Here is a 19,828-nt window from a genome sequence, read left to right on the forward strand (position 1 = left end):
GTCCTATGTTTTCATTTCGGCTACATATTTCAAGAGGCCAAATTAGACATTCGAAAGGCATGCATTAATTAAATACAGAATTCAAAGAAATGCTAAAAAAAAAACCCTAATGAAAAATAATTTTAAAATTAAACGTTACGATTTATAAAAAATCTATTATTAATAAATAATGAGTAATAATTCATGAAAAAGAATTTTTGAAAGAAACAATTTTTCTTAATTAATGAAAATTGCAAATGAATAAAAAAGTAATTTCAGATTTAATAAAAGAAATAATCAATTAAAAATAATGAACGGATTTTTTTTTAAAATAATTTTAAAGGAAATTATTTGAGTATAAATTAAAATTTAATAAGAGAATTAAATTCAGAGGGGAAAAAAAAAGTTCAATAAATTTGGGAACCCTGTTTAATAACTGAGAATACCGCGGTATGATTTAGTGGCCTGCGGACTTTGTGGAAAGTTTAATTTGGCCTGCAACCGCGGCCCCACAAAATAATGTACTCTTTTTGTACACTGGTGAAATAAATTAAGAGAATTTGCATATTTTATCGAATTTCATGAAAAGAACTGAACGGAATGTAAAACCACTGCTTCTAGACAAAAATGCAAATCTTGTACGTCAAATACGTAAGCGTACACGTGTGTGTAGGCGGAGCCAGTAGAGAAACAGGCTTTATAAGCGCGCGTAAGTTAAGACGCATTTCGTTCGCTAGCACACCTCGGCGAATTTCTTGGTGTTATTTTGCAGCAATCGGTTAATTTCAAATTGTAACAATAAAAATGAGTAACCACCAACGTTTCGATGATGGAATGAGGTGGCGAATTGTGGGGAGGATAGAAGCAGGCCAATCTCAAGTCCAGATTTGTAGAGAGTTCAATTTAACGCCCAGCGTCGTGTGTAACTTATGGAAACAGTTCCAGGATACCGGATCCATCGAAAGAAAGCCTGGGCAAGGTCGTCCAAGAGCCACGACGGCCAGAGAAGATCACCATTTGTCGATTATAGCGAGGCGTAACAGGAGTGCTACAGCTTCCCAGCTCTCTCGTGACGCATGCAGCCACAGGAACCCGTGTATCAAGGGTGACTGTTTCCAAAAGACTTCATGAGAGAGGGTTGTTTGCAAGAAGACCTGCTGTTTGCGTCCCGCTCACTTCTACGGACAGTTTATCATGGTGCAGAGAGCATAGAGATTGGAGTATGGATCAATGGGCGACCGTTCTCTTCACTGATGAGTCCCGGTTCAGCCTAAGCACCGATTCTCATCACCGGCATCATGTTGGATGGCCGCACACCTCTCCATGTCTTTGAAAGAGGCACTGTGACTGGTGCGAGGTATAGGGATGAGGTCTTGGAGCCCTATGTTCACCTTTCCAGGGGTGCAGTTGGCCCTGAGTTCATTTTAATGGATGATAACGCGAGGCCACATAGAGCTCTTCTGCTCGACGATTTTCTAGAGTGAGGATATTCGCCAGCCAGATCTCCAGACCTTAACCTTATAGAACATGTCTGGAACGCTCTAGGGAAGGCAATTGCAACTCGCAACCCCCTTCCGGGAACCATCCAGGGAATGAAAACAGCGTTGCTGAACGAGTGGGACCAATTCCCACGGGAAATGATAAACTGCCTTATTTCAAGTATGAAATCACGCTGCGAGACCTGTATATCTGTAAGAGGGGACCATACCCCCCCCCCCCCTATTAACCCATTTTTTTTGTTTATTCTGCAACCGCTGTTTCATACCTTCCGACGCCAACGAGTGTTACGCACGATCATGCGTGTGTATTACAATTATTGAATGGTTATTTTTGTACTGTATCAATGTACGTACATATCAAATTTCATTAAAATCGGTACAGTAGTTCTAGAGATAATAGACCAAGACTGCAAATTCTCTTAATTTCTTACACCAGTGTATAATAACTCTTTCGAGTGTGCCCCCCGAGAAGGCACGCTACGGCCGTGCCCACAAAAACGCCTGAAAGGTTGAAGTCCCCTGCTCTAACTTATCTTTATCCTGATACGAAATACGGATACCTGAATTCCGCACGTTCAGATAATGAAGAAATAAATATGCTGTCGCTTTTGTATTACAATATATCAATACAATTTTACAAGATATTTTTTTTCCGCTTATTCGAACCTTAACTCATCATCAAGGAATACAATTTTTCCCCCCATTTAGAACATTTAATCTACGAGAACGAATATGCTTAATATCCGACATTCGCAATAAACCAAGACTTGTGTATGGCAGTGCCGTCTTAACGCATGGGCCCACCCGGGGGCTTCAAGAGAAGAGGGGCCCCACAAAAATTAAATCTGGTTGAAATTTTCTAGAATAAACCAGGTGGGGCCTCAAAAAAATCACTTGGCCCGGGGGCCCATGATGCTCTTAAGACGGCCCTGGTGTATGGTAGCAAACGTGAAATTTGAACTATTTACTGCCTCCAACTTGGTTCGCGAAACACAAAAAGGGTACTACAATTCACAGAACAGACAAGCTTCAAATATCAGCCCATTCAATCCATCCGAATAGTTAAGTATTTCCCGGCATGCCGGCTAATGCGGAGGAATACGGTATTTATTTTTGGCCCGTCTTAAAAATACAGTCGAATCCCGTTATAACGAACTCCAAGAGACCGTAGAAATCACTTCGTTATAATAAAATTTCGTTGTAAAGGAATTTCAGGTCGTTTAAAAATGTCCCTATGTAAACTTATCCGGGGGACTAGAAAAGTGTTCGCTAAAACGAGAATTTCGCTATAACGGTATTCGTTAAAACGGGATTCGACTTTTTTTTTTGCATGTCCGCAATTTATCTCATTTATTTTCTACTGATCCGCAGATCATTTCTCACATTTCCTGATTCGTGAAAAATTTCTACGACTTTTACCGGTCCACAGCTGTTGGTATAGACCAGGGGTCTTCAACGCATGGCCCGCGGGCCACATTTGGCTCTCGGAGTTTCGTCACGTGGCTCACCGATTATTTTCAGAACATGGTTGAAAACATTAATTGATCATTTCTGTCGCATCACGGCCATTTTCTGCACACGAGGGCTAATTAGACCGGGACCTACAATTCATTGCCGATTCCGAACGGCAGGCTTGTTTTTTGTACTCATCGAGATGTTGGTGCGCGAACCCCTCGATGGGGGACTCCCTGCGGTAGCAATTTTTTGCTGCGGTGAAGTCACCATTTTTTGTTGTACCCCTGCGTCAGGAAAGTTTTCTGACTTGAAAACATTAAAAAACGATTAATTCTAGAATTAACGAAAGAAATAATATCAGAAACAATTCTAGAAAGCAGTTCCCGGGAATTGATTGATGAAACCTCAGAATTGCTGAAAGAAATCGTTTTTGAAACAAATAATTTCAGAATTAGTGAAAAAAAAACCAAACTTATAGATCAATGAGATATAATTTCTTAATTTCTGATAGAAATTATTTCACAATCAATAAAAGAATAATTGCATTTAGTTATTGAAAGAAATGATTTTGAGCTATATTGAGAAAGAAAATAATTTCAGAATTACCGAAATAATTAAAGTGGAGTGATTTCAGATTAAAATTAATCTCAGAATTTAATTCAACACTTTCAGAATTAGTGAGAAAATAATTTCGGAACTAATTAAAATTGATAATAAAAGAATTTCAGAATAAATTAAAAGTCTTCAATTATTTTCGTCCCAGTTCAACTCGGGGGGCCCTTCTAATAAGATGCCAATAAATTACACGAGCTGGTGCCTACGAGCTTTGTGGGAAAAATAAATTTCACCCACCCTGTCTAAAAAGATTGAAGACCCCTGATCTAGACAAAACAGTACAAAAACCCATACCAAACAATCAAAAAAACAGACGACAAAAATTCCATTCACATACACAGTGGTTTAATTAAACACATAAGTATAAAAAAGAAATCCCACATAAAACTTGGCCAAATGACTAGAATGTTTCGCCGATACAGGCTGCTTCTGCACGAATAACGCAGTAAACCAAAACGCACACACACATGCATACATATAATATGCAATAAATACTGTAGTTAATTTTTCTGATACTATAAATACACACATTACGTTAGTCTTTTGTTCAAATTTATATGGCTCTATCATGATTCCTGATGCTAAAACCACTCACAAATACACACACACATATATATATTTTTATATACTACGATAAATTCTAAAAGTGCACCTCTAAAGAGTAATTGGAAAATTAAAAAAAGAATATTTACAACACAGAGCTATGAGCGAGTGGTACTTTTTGTGAAGGAAATATAAACTATGCATCTAATACATTTCATATCATTACACTAAAATCTGTGAGCTTGAGACACACACACGCAAAATACAAAAAAGGTCCACACATTAAAACACCAAAATAATAAAAAATGAATAAATTGTGAAACTTGCGACATCATGTTTTCGAACCGCTACAGCACCACTTAAAAACGAAACCCCCATTTACCCACGACACTCACAGTACACTTGGTTCAATTGATTTAAATGTTATGTCTACTTCTCACATGCATATTTGAGATGGCGAAAAATGAAATTGCACAGCACTCAATGGTAAATACATAAATTACTAGAGAAATTTAAAGTAACCCACCTTTTTTTTATCTGGTTAAAAAAAATGAATTGCAGGAAATAGCAAGAGCACTTTCTCATTTAAGGTGAGGATTCCAGAATATTTCTTGAATACGAGATTTGAATTTCAAATATCTCAGTACCTTAATATACGAGCTCATCCACGATTGCTGATGATGACAGTGAATAGCAATCACATCGATTGTGTCAAACTTGTAGAGGGTCCCAATGCAGCACTCAGCTAAGGGAAACATAATGCTGTGTTAAGACAGACCTGCTTGGGACACCACTGCTTCAACTCCTAGCTATTTAACAGCACTGTAAAGTGCTGCAACATACCAGTCAAAAGCAGCTGTCATATAATTGCCACTTTCAATATACATAATTTATATCCCCAACCACCATTAGCTCATCTCGAGAAACCCAAAGAAAATCTGCTACGTCTCAGAAAAATCAGTGCTACTGCAGAAAAGTGTGGAAGAATTCAAAGAAAAATGCAAAAAACACCATTATGGGAATTTTTACTGCGGAACATTTCCAGTTAGCTAAGGGCTCATTTCAGAACAATGCAAAAGATTCTGCTTTGGGGCTCGAGACACCATAGAATACCAGTTGGAAACTGCTGATTCAGTGAATGGAAAATATAGTATAAACAGGTGTCACTGAATTTGTAGCCCAAATCTGATTGGGGGAATGGTAGTGTAAACAGAGAGAATCCACCAATATTCATCCTAAAATATACTACCTCCAAAAATGGAGGATGCAAAATGGCCCTACTCCATAGCTGGTGACAGTTCATGTGCTCATACATTTGCATACCAACTGACATAGAAAATATTTGCCTCAGACAACTGGAGTTGGTATTACAAATGTTCCACAATAGGGAGCAGTCTTTCACAGTCGTCACTGTGGTGGTTGTGTGAGTGGTCATAGTGAAAGACTCGCATCGTGAGGACCCGGGTTCGAACTCCACTGTCCCCACAGTGATGGTAGGCTGAAATTTGTTTTCTGTAGTTCTCAACTTTGAGGTGCGAATGTAAGCCGATCTACCATTAAAAAGTCTCGCCACAGAGAGCAACAGGCCTACAATGGTACAATGCTGTGCTCAGAGGGCAGAATGTTATCACTTTTCCCAAAAAATTGAGTTGCTCACATTCCAGAGTTTTGTTTGTTAAAAGTTTGGAAAGTGGCAAAATTTCATCTTTCTCTTTCAGTTTATGGGGAAACAACGGAGGCAAATTGTAACGTCAAAAAGCCACAGTATCGCATGTTGGTAAAATATTATTTACAAATTTGCCATCGTGAAGTTTTAAAAAGTGACAACATTTTGCCACCTGAGTACAGAATTATTTAATCATTACACTTCACTCATAGTTATAGAAATTGATGGCAGCACTACACATAAACAAACTTCACGGTAGGTTCACAACACGTACATGCACATTCCAACATGTACCAATTCGTTAGTAGTTCCACAGACGAATATAGACGAAGTGCATGTGTGGATTAGTAGTAGTAGCCTTTGATATTCTCAAAAATCACCAGGTGTAAATCAGCATATTCTGCATTTGTAAACTACTCAATCTCGCATGAGGTCAATACTGAGAATGCTTTGGCAGATACAAAGATTTCAAGTCATGCTATATGCTACGTTTCAATAGCACCAGACTGCATATTCCATGGCAGATACTGATGGGTTTGGTGTATACTATCATCCCCTAACATTGGAAGCATTAATTCAAAGACACCTTGAATAATCATAATTGAGTCAAAATAACAGAACTGGTCTCCATTCAAAAACTGCTTAACAAAGGCAGGAGCAGAGAAAAATGGCACATTATCGATATTATAGAAAAATTATGGGGCAAAAACATTGATAAAATGAATTTTAAGACAACTTACATATCAATAACATACTGAAAAACGAAACTCAACAAGAGAATTAAGATTCATGCACCCATATTTATGACACAAATGATTATGATAAACTAATGAGAAGGCATATCAAGAAAAAATATTGAATGGGGAAAAAGTTTCTGAAGATGTACGGTACCTGTCTATTAAGCAATGCTGTGTAATTGAGATAGTCACCAACAAATACACTTGACAATAACTTTTTAATAAAAACTAACCCACAATATACAGGTCATATATAAGTTAAGTTGGTCATTTAGGGTACTTCACAGCTTTAATAAATCAAGGTGTCCTTAACGTACACAAGGGAAAATTCAGTGACTTTTTCTCAACTGATCAAATGAGCTAGACGCTTTTGTTAGCAGTAATATCCAACACAGTGCTCACTATACCATTGTGTCCGGAAATGGCAAATTGTTATATATCAATGGCAACCACTATGATAAAGTAAATGAAGTTGAAGTTCTTAACAATAAAATTTGAATATTTGGCAACCATCCTCACAAAAAAGTACACATTCATCTTTGGGCATACATAATTGGGACCACTGCCTTTCAGAACAAGACAAAGGGGAAATTTCTCATCAATAAATGATGAGTATCAAACAAATGTCAACAAGTCTCTTGGTTCCCAGACAACTCAAGTCATTTAGTTGACCAGTCTCTTGAACTCAAGGCACTCAGTCAACACCAGTATGTTTGTCTTTTTGTGTTCTGGTCACATGAATAGCTCAATCAACCAGTCTCCTGACGTCCAGTCAATTTGAGTCATTCAGTTGACGTGTCTCTTGGTCTCCAAGCAACTGAAGTCGTTTGGTTAACTGGTCTCTGGGCAACTCGAGTTGCTTGGTCAACCAGTCTCCTGGTCTTCAGACAAACTGAGTCATCATTCAGTTGACCAGTATCTGTCTCCCAGCTACACGAATCATTCAATCAATCAGTCTCTTGGATTCCGGACAACTCAAGCCATTCAGTCAATCAATTACCTGGTCTCTGGGGAACTTGAGTATTTCCACCGACCAGTCCCTTCATCTCTGGGACACTCTAGTTGGCCCGTTTTTTGTTCTCTGGGCAACTTGAATGAAAAGTTTCTTGGTTTCTCAGCTACTCAAGTTCAATTTGAGTATATCCATGTGAGGCAGGTTCACATACGATTCATGGCTATATTTTGATTGTATTCAAGTAAAGAAGACCACGTAACCTGCATTTGTGAAAAGAATGAGTCACATTTGACACATGATACAGGGGATGCCTCTAACTTTCACGTCTCTGCAGCACTTCAACAACTTTATATGGTACCATACTCTTCAGAAATATGAGAATGATAAATTTGAAAATGAATTTCAACTTTATAAGATTAAAAAAAAGTATTGCTAGATTTATAGGCACTCCATTGTTAATTACAAGCATGTGCTGTAAATCTATATTTTAAGAAAAATAAATAAAAACCAATTATGTAAACATATGAAACGATACTCTGTAAAGTATGAAAATAAAACAATACTTTTACCTAAAATGTAAACGAGATTTAAAAGATACATGATAGGTGAATATGTCGATCTAAATCATGTATCAAAAAGAAATATAGATAAACACAAGTGTAGGTATAAATGTAAAACTTTCAGATTCGAATCAACACATGCATCCTAAAAACAAATGATCGAAAAGAGACAAATAAATACAGCATTCACCTTCAAGAAATTAAAATAAAACGTCTTTTAGAGTGAAAAATTTGGCCCATCACCAGGTACAGGAGGCAACTTTCGCTTCTGAACAGGGCTTTGCTCATTAGAGAATTTAGTGATAGACACATTCCTTGGAGCATGGCAAGATCCCATGGTGTTGGATGAGCCTGGATACATGAAATGGTTGTTGGCTGCAGTATCCCGAAGAATCGGGTTGAAGAAACCTCTGCCGCTGCCACCAAAGGTAGAAAAATGAGGGACCGGCATACTGCCGACGAACACCGGTTTCGGCTGCAACTGCTGTGAGCCCATCAATCCAGAGGTGAAGCTTGGCTCCAGCAATCCCCTGGACAACGGCATCTTACCGTGAGCATCTCTGCCAACCATCAGCTGCGAAGGCTTATCCATCAGAACTACTCCGTATGGCGAGCAATCTTTACCGCTCGAGAGAGGTGGACCAACCTCTTCATAAAGAGAATCCTGGGAAGGAGGCGAACATACTTCGTATATGTTCTCAGACTGGAGAGAGCGTGAGGATCCACTCCAGGGTCTTGGTTCTCCCTTGAGTTTTTCTGTGCTAGGCGAGGGACTTGGCAATGAGCTGGGTGCTAGCTCTGTGTGAGGAAGCAGGTTACGTGGAAATATCCAACATCCAGAAGCTGATGAAAAAAATTGTAAGATGAATTTGAATTGGATGACTTATTATACTAACAAAAATGCTAAAAAAATATAAATACAAAAATGCAACATGTAGTTAGTATTTACTGGATATTTAGTTTTTTTTTTTTTTTCATGCTTCGATTCTAAGAGAACTGAACTATAGACTAGAATAAGAAACAAAGGGATACAGAGCTTGATAAATCTCAGGCACCAGTTTGCCATGGCAACGAGAAACTCTGTATTAGCGCCTGAAGTTTTCCATATGTGTGAGATTGCTAAATAAAAGTTTTAAGAATGGCATAAAATTTTGATTTCTTGACAGCGTCTTCCAAAATGAGAAGGGTTTATAGTGCTGGAGAAAACATTAAGACAAACTTTTCTTTAGAGAAAACTATACTCGGTTCCCATGACATTTCCCTCTGTGCCAACCAAGTCGAGAAAAACAAGCATAGCCATAACATCCTTTCCTGAAAGCAACTTGAGGTACATTCGAGACCCTCATATCTCTGTATTGAAGTTGCTCGAGTACTTGCAATTTGAAATTTCTAGAGCATCTTACAAATTCAATTAGACCTCTGAATTTAACTCTCTTTTTTTTTTTATCATTTTTAATTCATGAGAAATTTGAACTCAAAGCTTTATTATTTTGACACAAACTCACAGATCATCAAAAGCATCATCTAAGCAAAGAAAAATTGAAAAATCTACAAAATTCCTCCCAGGATTGAAAATGCAAATTGCTAAAAGCAATGTCAAATGATTGCAAAATTGCCAACTATAGTTGAAATTGTTCAAAATTTGCCAAATATGGGAAAAGGGTTTTTACGTATATCAACAGTGGTGTTGATTTAATACTGTGTCAATACATAAATTCAGTGTTAATTTCGAGAAAAAATTCAATTATTATATTACATATATTGTCATTGATATTGTGACAAGGTGCAGAAATAGAACAGAACAATTACTGTTAATCCCAGACTATAAGACTATTCTTTAACAAGGCATATTTTATTCTTGTTTATTTTTCTTTCTGGAATATTCTATGTTTTTGGTGTTCTGGTTGCAGTCAGAGTGTGTGGTTGTGTAATTGCTTTGTAATATATATATATGTTGAATAAAACTATGACAATATATTCTCCTAAAATCACCCAATTTGATGGGAAAAAAAAACTAAATTTTATTCTAATTTTGTTTCATGGACAAATATTAATCTCCAAAAAACATGCAGGAACCCCCCCCCCCCCGTATTTCTCGGATGATATCTCTATAGAAGGAAATCATAAGGGGGTAAAAATAATGAAAAACAATCTGAATCCGGCCTGTAAAATGTTAAAAAATGTACATACAGTATTTGTTAAGCACGACAGAAATTCGAGATGAACATACACAAAATTTTTCATCACAATTATCATAATATAATTTATACATTATGCATATTATCTTCTTCCATGGCTTCAGTAAATATTACTAACTCAACTGAGCTACGGTGAAAAACTTGACGTATTTTTAAAAGTAGGGTCACGATAGAAAAATTACTTGAATATCTTTTTAAAATGTGGATCATGTGGTCACTATAGTAAAAAGGCCTTTCAATGCGTGTGTTTGACATTATATGGTGAAGCAATGTACAAAATATAATTAAAAAACAAATAAAACGGTGTTCAAAAAGTACGCAAGCATTATGGGAGAGGAAAAACCAAAAATTTATAAAAAAAACTCACCTCTGGGAAAAAATGCTCTACACCTATAAAATGAGAAAAGACGGAAAGTAAAACCTTTACTTCTAGAAATATGAAAAAATTTTAAGCATTATTCATTACATATACAGGGAACATTTACATAAACTTGTTTAGAAAAAATTAAATTTTACCAAAATTTAACAAAAATCTTTTTCGAAGGAATGATAGTACCCATTAAGACGAACAATATTTACAATGGAACCTGTCGTTGGAAACCCAGATTGTCAGAAAAGATAAAAACTTGGAATTTTATATATTGCACAGTTATCAATACAGTAGAGTCTCAATAATCCGAGATGAATGGGACCGAGGTCACCTGAGATTATAGAAAAACTCGAATTATTCGAAAAACAATTAAAAAAATGTTTTACATGTTGGTTTTATTTAAAGAAAAGACAAGCAAAAAAACAGTACTGGAATAGTACTTTACTATAAGGATATAACGTTATAATATTATATACTACTGTATTTGCAACCTCTTAAGCTGTTTGGTCTCCATCAAATCTTTTTATAACTTCACACTTAGTAAGCATAGAAACAAACTTACTTTTGTGCTGAGAAATTGAATTTTCTGGATGTTATGCCAAAACTGATATTTGGAAAAAAAAGTGATGTCTTCTCCGGGAATCAAACCAGGGTCACCTTGCATATCGGCACCAATACATCAGAGACACACTTTTCAATTCCTTATAACACGCATTAGTAGTGTGAAGTGCTAAGTGAAGTCATAGCAGCCTCCCTTAACTACAGCAATTTTCGCCCCAGTTGGCATTCACACTACTAATGCACGTTATAAGGAATTGAAAAGTGTCTCTCTGGTGTATTGGTTAGCACACTTGCCGGTATGCAAGGAAACACAGGTTAGATTCCCAGAGGAGACAAATCATTTTTCGTTCCAAATATCAGTTTCGGCATAACATTCAGAAAATTCAATTTCTCAGTATATTTCAGGCTGGAAAAAAAAAAAAACCATCTCTTCAAACTTTCTTTTACTTGTATTTTTTGCCTCATCTCATGGGGATTACAAAAAAAGCAAAGAGTAGAGATCTTAGCCATATGATGATGTGTTTCAAAAATTAAGAATGTGAAAAACGCGAAGATGAGTGTGATTGAGCATAGTTGGGGATGAAAATGATGGGTGAACAATGCAGAGACACTAATAACTTTAAACTGCCTTTCTAATGGTGGCTTGGATTATTTAGAGAACCAAACCTTCAAGGTTTGGATTTCCGATATTCTACGGCAGAGTAGACACCTTTGAGTATTTGAAGATTTTTTTAGATTCAAAAGTATCTTGGAAAAACACATATCGGCTACTTGAGTGTAGAATTAAATTGCAACATTTAAGAAATTTTATTTTATCAGGAATAAATGTTCCCAATTCATTTTAAAACTACTTTATTTTGAGTTAGTAGAATCAAGATTGATTTATGGCATTACTTGTTGGGGGGAAGTGTAACATACATCTCAGCAATCTTTCTAAACTTTTCGTCACACAGTTCTTCATTTGTATCTTCATTCTGAGTAAAAATAGACTCTCACATACATTTCCACTTTTCACACACAATCAATTGAAGATACTCCCTCTACAACATTTGTATGTTTGAAACTTTTCTATAAAAGAAGTGGTCACTTCAAACTGAAGTTACAAAAATCTGGAATACAATTCAGACGTCATACTATGCAGGTACCAAAGCCAAATAAAACTTGTTTCCAATTTTTTTTCTAAAATTAACTCCCAAAATATTTAACCACTTTATCAGGGTATGCTGATTTAAATCACAAAATTTAAATTTTGTTTTTTCTTTACTTAAATACAAATACAAATACAACGCCACAACAGGCAAATTGCCCAACGAGGTGGCTGACTTAAGAACATCATGGATCCCCGAGCTATTTTTTGGAGGCCCTACCTACTACTACTACTACACCACACATGTGCCCCCCCCCGGAACCCCCCAACAAATCGGTACATGCGGGAAATGTGCGTGTACGTGCAGTGAAACCTGACGTGAAGTTTTTGTTGTTTCTCTGTAATGCTTGTTATGTGTAGTGCTGCCATCTGCCACTAGTTTTTCTAACTATGAGTGAAGTGTTATGATTGAATGATTTATCGTTGTAGGACTGTTGCTCTCTGTGGCGAGACTTTTTAACGGGGAGATCGGCTCGCATTTGCGCCTTGAAGTTGGGAACCACAGAAAACCAACTTCAGCCGACCGCCACTGTGGGGTTCGAACCCGGATCCTCGCATCGCGAGTACGTCACTATAACCACTCGACCACCACAGCGGCCGTTTATGATAGATGAAGTTTAATGATATTGAATTAAAAGTAACCTAGTATGGTTTGCATGTTGCTGATATGTGGTAAAGTTTGTGATTAAAAGAAGTGTAGAAGATCTTTAGGATAAATATAGACTTGAACTTAATCCCGATACAGTGCAGAAAAAAAGCTGCTCCATATCTAGAATTTGTGCATGGAAAAATTGCAGAAAAATATAGGGAGTTGAATTTAACATTTAGCTAGACTGCACTAACTATTTTCAATTCATTACATTGTGGCAAAAAAGGTTTCCTGATTAATTAGGAATGATTTTTTGTATAAAGCCTTGAAGTCTATGCCCTAGTTGCTGATTCAAAATAATAGATGTTGTACCAATATAAATATTCATTGGGCTCTATACTTTACTATTTGTATTAAAATTTTCAGAAGAGAGAGTTGTTTGCATTTTTCTACCAAAACTCACACATTAAATCTGTGACAGAATAAAAATGTGTGAAGTTTTAATCAACATCATGCAAGTCGGAAACACATCCACAAACTGTGCAAGAAACAATCTTGTCAATAGAATTTGTTTATTTAGTTGATGTTGAATGGCCCTTTAGTTGTATATCCAGTAAATTGAGATACCTGCACCATATGTGTGATACTGAAGGGGCACTCATGAACAAAAACACTTTTTCTCTACAAGAAAAAGTTAGTCCATGAAGTTAATTTAGGCTCAATGACCTTTCATGCTACGTAAACAGATTTTCTGTGTTTGGATTTTCGCTTGTAGTTCGTTTGTAGTTTATTCATTAGTGCTTAATTAAATTTGAGGAATTACGGGAAAAAAGCAGGTAGATGTGAAAATATGCATTTTTAATGATTAACAAGATTTGTTTTAATTGATAAGCAGTCAGTTAATTAAAATAAAGAAAAATGAGATTCAAATAAAAAAACTGGTTTTTTTTTTAATTTAAAAAAAAAAATCACGATTTTTTCATACCCTGCACTTTATGAAGGCATAACATTGTACCCAAACACCAATAGAATAAATTCAAACAAGTTCTGTTTTCTTTCCTCTCTTCTCAGCATCACAGGGCTGTTCCCTGTGATGCTGGGCTTCCTGTTTGGGAAAAAAGCAGCAGGAAACTGTTGGGATGTTAGAAACAGCTTATGAGAATGCTGCTATGGGTATAACTCAGGGCCACAACTAGGCAGGGGCAACCAGTGCCCCACAAAAAATGTACACTTATTTGGCATAATAACTCTTTAAGGGGGAGGGGCTCGAAGAAAAAATCTTCCCCGGGGCCCTCGAGAAGACACGATACGGCCGAGATAAAACTCAAGTGTATGGATGCTTTTTTACAAAATAGCTGCTAAGAAGATTGCACAACAGTGTGCGAAGAAAAGACCTGATTCGTTTGATCATTTGATCATTTTTGTCGCACCACGGTCATTTTCTGCACACGAGGGCTAATTAGACCGGGACCTACAATTTTTTGCCGATTCCGAACGGCAAGCTTGTTTTTCATACTCATCGAGAGGTTGGTGCGCTAACCCCTCGATGGGGGACTCCCTGCGGTAGCAATTTTTGCTGTGGTCAAATCGCCGTTTTTTGTTGTACCCCTGCGTCAGGAAAGTTTTCTGACAAGGACGAACTGGGTATCGAACTCGCGACACCTCTAAACATCCTTTGGTACTTTAGGCGAGCATCTTATCGACCAGGCTACCGCGCCCCTACCTGATTCGTGAGAGACAGGCGACTGGTTTTTGCATCACAACACAATGCTGTTTCATACATCTCTCAAAGTGTGCCAATTGTTAACAAGCAACAGTATGACTCCTGCACCCCATATGGACTATTCACCTGATTAGCTCTGTGAGACTTTTCTTTATTTCTATGGATGAAGAAAAATTAAAAAGCATTCTCCCAACATGGATAAGATGTAAACAAAAAAGATGGGGCGCTGTTCAGCGTCCCAACAGATAAATTTTAAAAATGTTTTGAACAATGGAAGAAAAGACTTGACAAGCCCCCTCCCCCAGTATATATATATATATATATATATATGTGTGTGTGTGTGTGTGTGTATTTCTTTTTTTCTTTCTTTTCTAGTACATATTTGTACCAACAAAGGTGTAACAATTTGGTACCTCAAAACCATACTATCGTATGAACCATATTTAGTGTAGTTCTGAGGTGATTATTTTTTGGGCTCACAAGTTAGCTTGACTCTGAAATATTTTCTGTGTTTTAATGGATTAAGTAAAATTATCTTAACAGAAACAGCATCCTTGGATATCACTTTAAGCATCTCTTTTGAGTCGTTTGCTGATCTGCATGGCATTGTGCAACTTATTTTTTGAATGTTAAAACTTCAACGTGAACAATTTACTTCTTTACACTTTTCTGGCTATAGATTCCATTGTAAATGTTGTTCGTCTTGATGGGTACTATCACCCTCCTAATTTTTCCTAAACAGGAAACAGATATTTTCTGGATTTTATGCAGTCGTGAAATCGGAAATAAAAGTCATCTTGTCTCCGTGTTCGAATTAAACTGCGCATAAATTCCAGAAAACACATTTCCTTGGTATGTTGGACTGAGACAAAGCCGTCTATCTTTTCCTAAACGGTTTTACAAACACCCTGTATATCAGGCCATTCTGGGTACAGTGGAACCTCCCATAATGGACACACCCTGTTAGCAGACATTTTTTATAATTATGTTGATGGGTCCCAATGTATTTTACTATCTATTAACAGACACTCCTAATTCATAGACGGTTTTCTGTCACAGTGTGCTGTGTCTGTTATTGACAGGTTCCACCGTATTCAATATCATATTGTGAGTTTTAAGAGAAGAAATGTTTAGACTCTACAAAGATAAATAAATAGGGGTTTTTGTAAGGAAAAATATGAATTTTTTCTCCTGCTATTCTCAAAAGAAATAATAAAAAATATAACCGCTCATTACTTACTTCTTAATTTTTGCAATAAGCACAGCTAAGGTCAACGAAATAAGCACAACTCCGACAAGTAAAGCTGACAATATAGGCAACAGAGATGCTTCGGTTAACTCTGAAAAAAATAACACGACTCATGTAAGGAAAAAATAAAACAAGATACAACACCTAGCGAATCAGTAAAATAACAAGTGTCTTGAAATTTACAGCGATTCAGAAATAAAAGTTGAGCAAATAATTTATGTAAAATCATGTTTCCCAAATCTCACTAAACGCAATTCAGAAATCAAAGCAGCAGATTCCAATTTGAAAAATAAAGTAAAAAAGAAATTCCTTACGTGATGGTTTGGGTTCCACATCATGGAGCAAATGGCAAATGTTGCAGTTACCGGTTGGTAAATCCGCTCGGTTCTGAAAATTAGCTGGCAGAGGGGGTGGAGGGCCTATGTCTAGAGGAGGTCCGCAGACGTCACATTCGTTAGGTGGCAGCATCTCCTGTATGACTTCGCTCCAGCCTTCAGGAAATGCACCGATCACATCGGACATTGGCCATCCTCCTTCTGAATATTCCTATTAAAATAATAGCTAATTTATTTACTGCCAAATAAAAAAAAAGTGGGGGACTTGAAATGTTTCATAATTTAGCTCCTTTCAAGAAGAGCGTTCTATATCAAAGAAACTTAACTAGAGTCTTCGGGGTCACAGAATTTTTTCCTTACTACAATTGGTCAAAACACACTCTGAAGGTCTATTCACAACAGTCATGTCTTGTCTCTGCTCTGATCAAAAAAATATTTCTCTTCCCTCTACTTTTACCAAAACCCCAGTCATATATCGCCATACTACAATTTCCAACCAGTGGAGTTGGATGGCAAATGAAGGCTCCATCTATCGGTGGTCGCCCCAGGCTCGGTAGGTAAAAAACTTGTTTCTGGTGTTCCTGCCCAGATTAAAACCCGTGGACCTTGATGGTAACAATTCGTAGTGGAAGATGAGCATCTTACCACTGTGCCACCGATCTTCCCTCTACTAGTCTATCCCTTTTTCACTCACCGGCAGAAATGAGGTGGATTTTTTGCAATGAAGACAGGCTGTGAATATGTGTGAGAATACAATAGGTAAATGGGATCCGGAAATTTAGCCTTCGACATTCCACCCTTGGTGTGTTTCATCACTGGCACATTTTACCCCAGACATTACACCGGCCCTGAATGTATGTGACCAAGTAAGTGACTGACTATGGGAACAACCAAGTGATTGGGTGAGTGTATATAAGTAAGTAACTGTATGAATAAGTGAGTGATTCAGGCTGGGTGAATGAGTAACTGTGACCAAGTGCCTGACCATATTAGTGATCATCACATGAGTGACCACACTCACTTAGTCTCTCATACTGTCACTCACTTGTCCACTCATATGATCACTCACCCCTTCAATTGGTCACTCATACAATCGCTTACGCATTCACTTAGTCTCTCATATGGTCACTCATAGTCACTTAGGTGGTAACTCACCTATTCACTTTGTCACTCACATGATCAAGGCAGGTGAAATGGCTGGGGCAAAATGTCCGATGTTGAATGTCAGAGGAGAAATTTACCAGGGACAAAATGTCGAAGGTGAAATTTCTGTAAAACTAGGTGCACATGCATAACCTTTTTATTCTTCTGGCCAGATATGCATGATGACAGTACATGTCAAGAGATCTCCCATTTAAAAAAGCGGAGGATACGTACATGGTGGCGTGTTTTTTTTCAGTGCATAGCAAGTAACACGTAACGGAGAAGCGACATCACACAGATTGCGTATTTTTTAAAAACTAGGTATGCCATGCATTTATTAAGGGTACGATGGCTAATGGCTTGTCGTATCTTCTGAGAGCATTTATTCAGTGTATGGCTAATGGCTAATATAGCTACATGCCCGCATTAAGTGCACCACAGATATTTTAAAGTGCATTTTTACAAGATTTTGTGGGATTGGCGTCAACTCAAAAATAGTTGATGGTGTAATATGTAAATATGTAAGAAACTACTAAGAAGGAAAATAAATAAAAGGTCATCAAAAACGGAGATGAACCAATGATCTTTACAGTGCTAAATCAGCACGCTCTTACTTAGACTAATTTTGGTTGCCATAAGCAGTTCTAATAAAACATTGTATAGGGGCCGTTCAAGTATTATGTCATCATTGATGGGGGGGGGGGAGGTTCCGATTTGCTGACTTTTGATGACAAGGGGGGATTTGGATAATGCTTATGTCAGCAACCACGCTTTATGAAAATATGAGTTAGGATTCAGAGGGGCAGAGCTGATGACGAAATTTTGCTGACAAGGGGGAGGGGGGGGGGTCAAAAATGACTAAAACTTTGCTTACATAATACTTGAATGGCCCCATATAAACTTTGGCAGTAGTAAACATGTGCATTATGTAATTTCTGCATATAGTCTTCTACCGTACACAGAATAAACGAATGCCATCATATATGTATCCACAGTATCATATGTATCCAAACAAAGTCTCTCCACAGAGAGCAATCAGGCCCACATTTGAAAATTACGAATCATACAACCGGTAAAATAACCTATCTAGTTTTTTTGGGTTTTTTTTGCTTTCAAATTTGGAAGACAGATAGCAGCAATTCACACAAGCATTCATTGGAGACAAACTTCACAACAGATTCTGACACGCACCAATTCATTAGAAGTTCTAAGTGTGGGTATCGTTGCATGATGTTTCTCGCAGCACACGATCCTCCCTTTCTTTAGGAACAGGAAGATTGCTTGAAAAAAAAAGAAAAGAAGTGGCTATCTTCTTCTGCCACCATGCTCTTTTGGCCTTGACAACAAAAAAAAAATTACCAAAACATGGTAATCTGTATATTGGGAATTTCACAAAGTTTTTTTCAACATTAATACCCAGAAAGTATTAATATCAACAGGCTGGGTACAGGCTCTTCAAACAGCGATGGGGCGATTACACGCTTCCTTCCTCCCACCTCTATGCCAATAATATAACTTTTTGAGTGAGGGATGGAGTGATCATTTCCCCCAATATGGGTACAGACAAGCCTGTCTTAACACATGGGGTCCACCCAGAGACCAAGTGTACAGGGCCTCATGATAGTGGGATTTGGCACTATGATATTTTTTGGAGTACATTCACAGCAGGAACTTCTAGTTAGATAGGGCCCCCTCCCCCAAAACAATTTTATCTGAAAGGGGGCATATAGGTTTTAAGATGGCCCTGTTTGGGTATATGTGTGGTAATGCAAACATATGAAATATTAAACCATGCTTGAACAACAATACTTGCTTCGAGGAAATGAGAATTTAAGCACCAAAATAAGCATTACAGCTATAGGGAGAATACAAGTATAGTTCAGGGATTATTAACCTTTTGTGTTCGACGAACCTTTTTACAAAATACTATCTAGTGAATAGCAATGTAAAAACTAGTTGTTTTTTTTATCCAAGTGGGGACCCTCCTGAAATCTCTCCAAAGACCCTAAAGGAGCCCGTGTACCCTTGGTTGAACCTCTGGTCTTGTTGAATAGCTAGGTATGATATAAGATATAAATTTGAGCAACAATGAAACGTAAAATTGATTTTGACATTTCAACAAATGTTTGGTTTGACGTTTAACTAACGGAGTTAATGAGAGTTTTGTTTATGTTGATATGTAGGAGAAATGAAAACTTACTTGCATATCCTACGAGGATCGATAATACCTTATATTTAACGATAATGATCTTATCAACTTATCTTCTTATCACGAGCTTATCTCGGCATCAAAATGTCCGAATGAAAAATCGATAAAAACAAATTGCTAGGAAAATAAACTCCAGCGAGATGACAAGCAATGGCCGCTCCCCTTACGTCGACAACAGTCTCTCCACTTCACTTCCAATGAAAAAAAAAAAAAATGAAATAAATAATATTTTATCGCCTGATTTTTTCCCTCTCTCTGAAACCGTATTAAAAAAAATAATCGTATTTGAGATAGA

The 19,828-nt window shown here is 37.2% G+C and overlaps 1 protein-coding gene across 1 annotated transcript; it reads right to left on the minus strand.

Moving 5' to 3' along the window:
- Positions 1–3,871: 3,871 nt before the first annotated feature.
- On the minus strand, positions 3,872–19,728 carry LOC149081208 (uncharacterized). The gene is made up of 5 exons (XM_089238030.1): positions 19,525–19,728; positions 16,161–16,392; positions 15,838–15,937; positions 10,575–10,597; positions 3,872–8,852 (listed from the first exon to the last, which is right to left on the minus strand). Exons 1-5 carry the CDS (start codon positions 19,528–19,530, stop codon positions 8,227–8,229), a joined length of 987 nt encoding a protein of 328 aa, XP_089094156.1. The 5' UTR covers positions 19,531–19,728; the 3' UTR covers positions 3,872–8,226.
- Between the last annotated feature and the right edge of the window lie 100 nt (positions 19,729–19,828).

This window comes from Pholcus phalangioides, unplaced genomic scaffold (assembly GCF_987345545.1).
Source record: "Pholcus phalangioides strain wild (caught in Gottingen) unplaced genomic scaffold, Ppha-v1.0 ptg000010l_1, whole genome shotgun sequence".
NCBI classification, from domain to species: Eukaryota; Metazoa; Arthropoda; class Arachnida; order Araneae; family Pholcidae; genus Pholcus; species Pholcus phalangioides.

Coding starts and splice junctions, on each gene's coding strand:
- LOC149081208 (XM_089238030.1), bottom strand. Junction 15,938..16,160: donor TGTGGAACCCAAACCATCAC/GTAAGGAATTTC, acceptor TATTTTTTTCAG/AGTTAACCGAAGCATCTCTG. Junction 8,853..10,574: donor TAGAGCATTTTTTCCCAGAG/GTGAGTTTTTTT, acceptor TTTTTTCATCAG/CTTCTGGATGTTGGATATTT.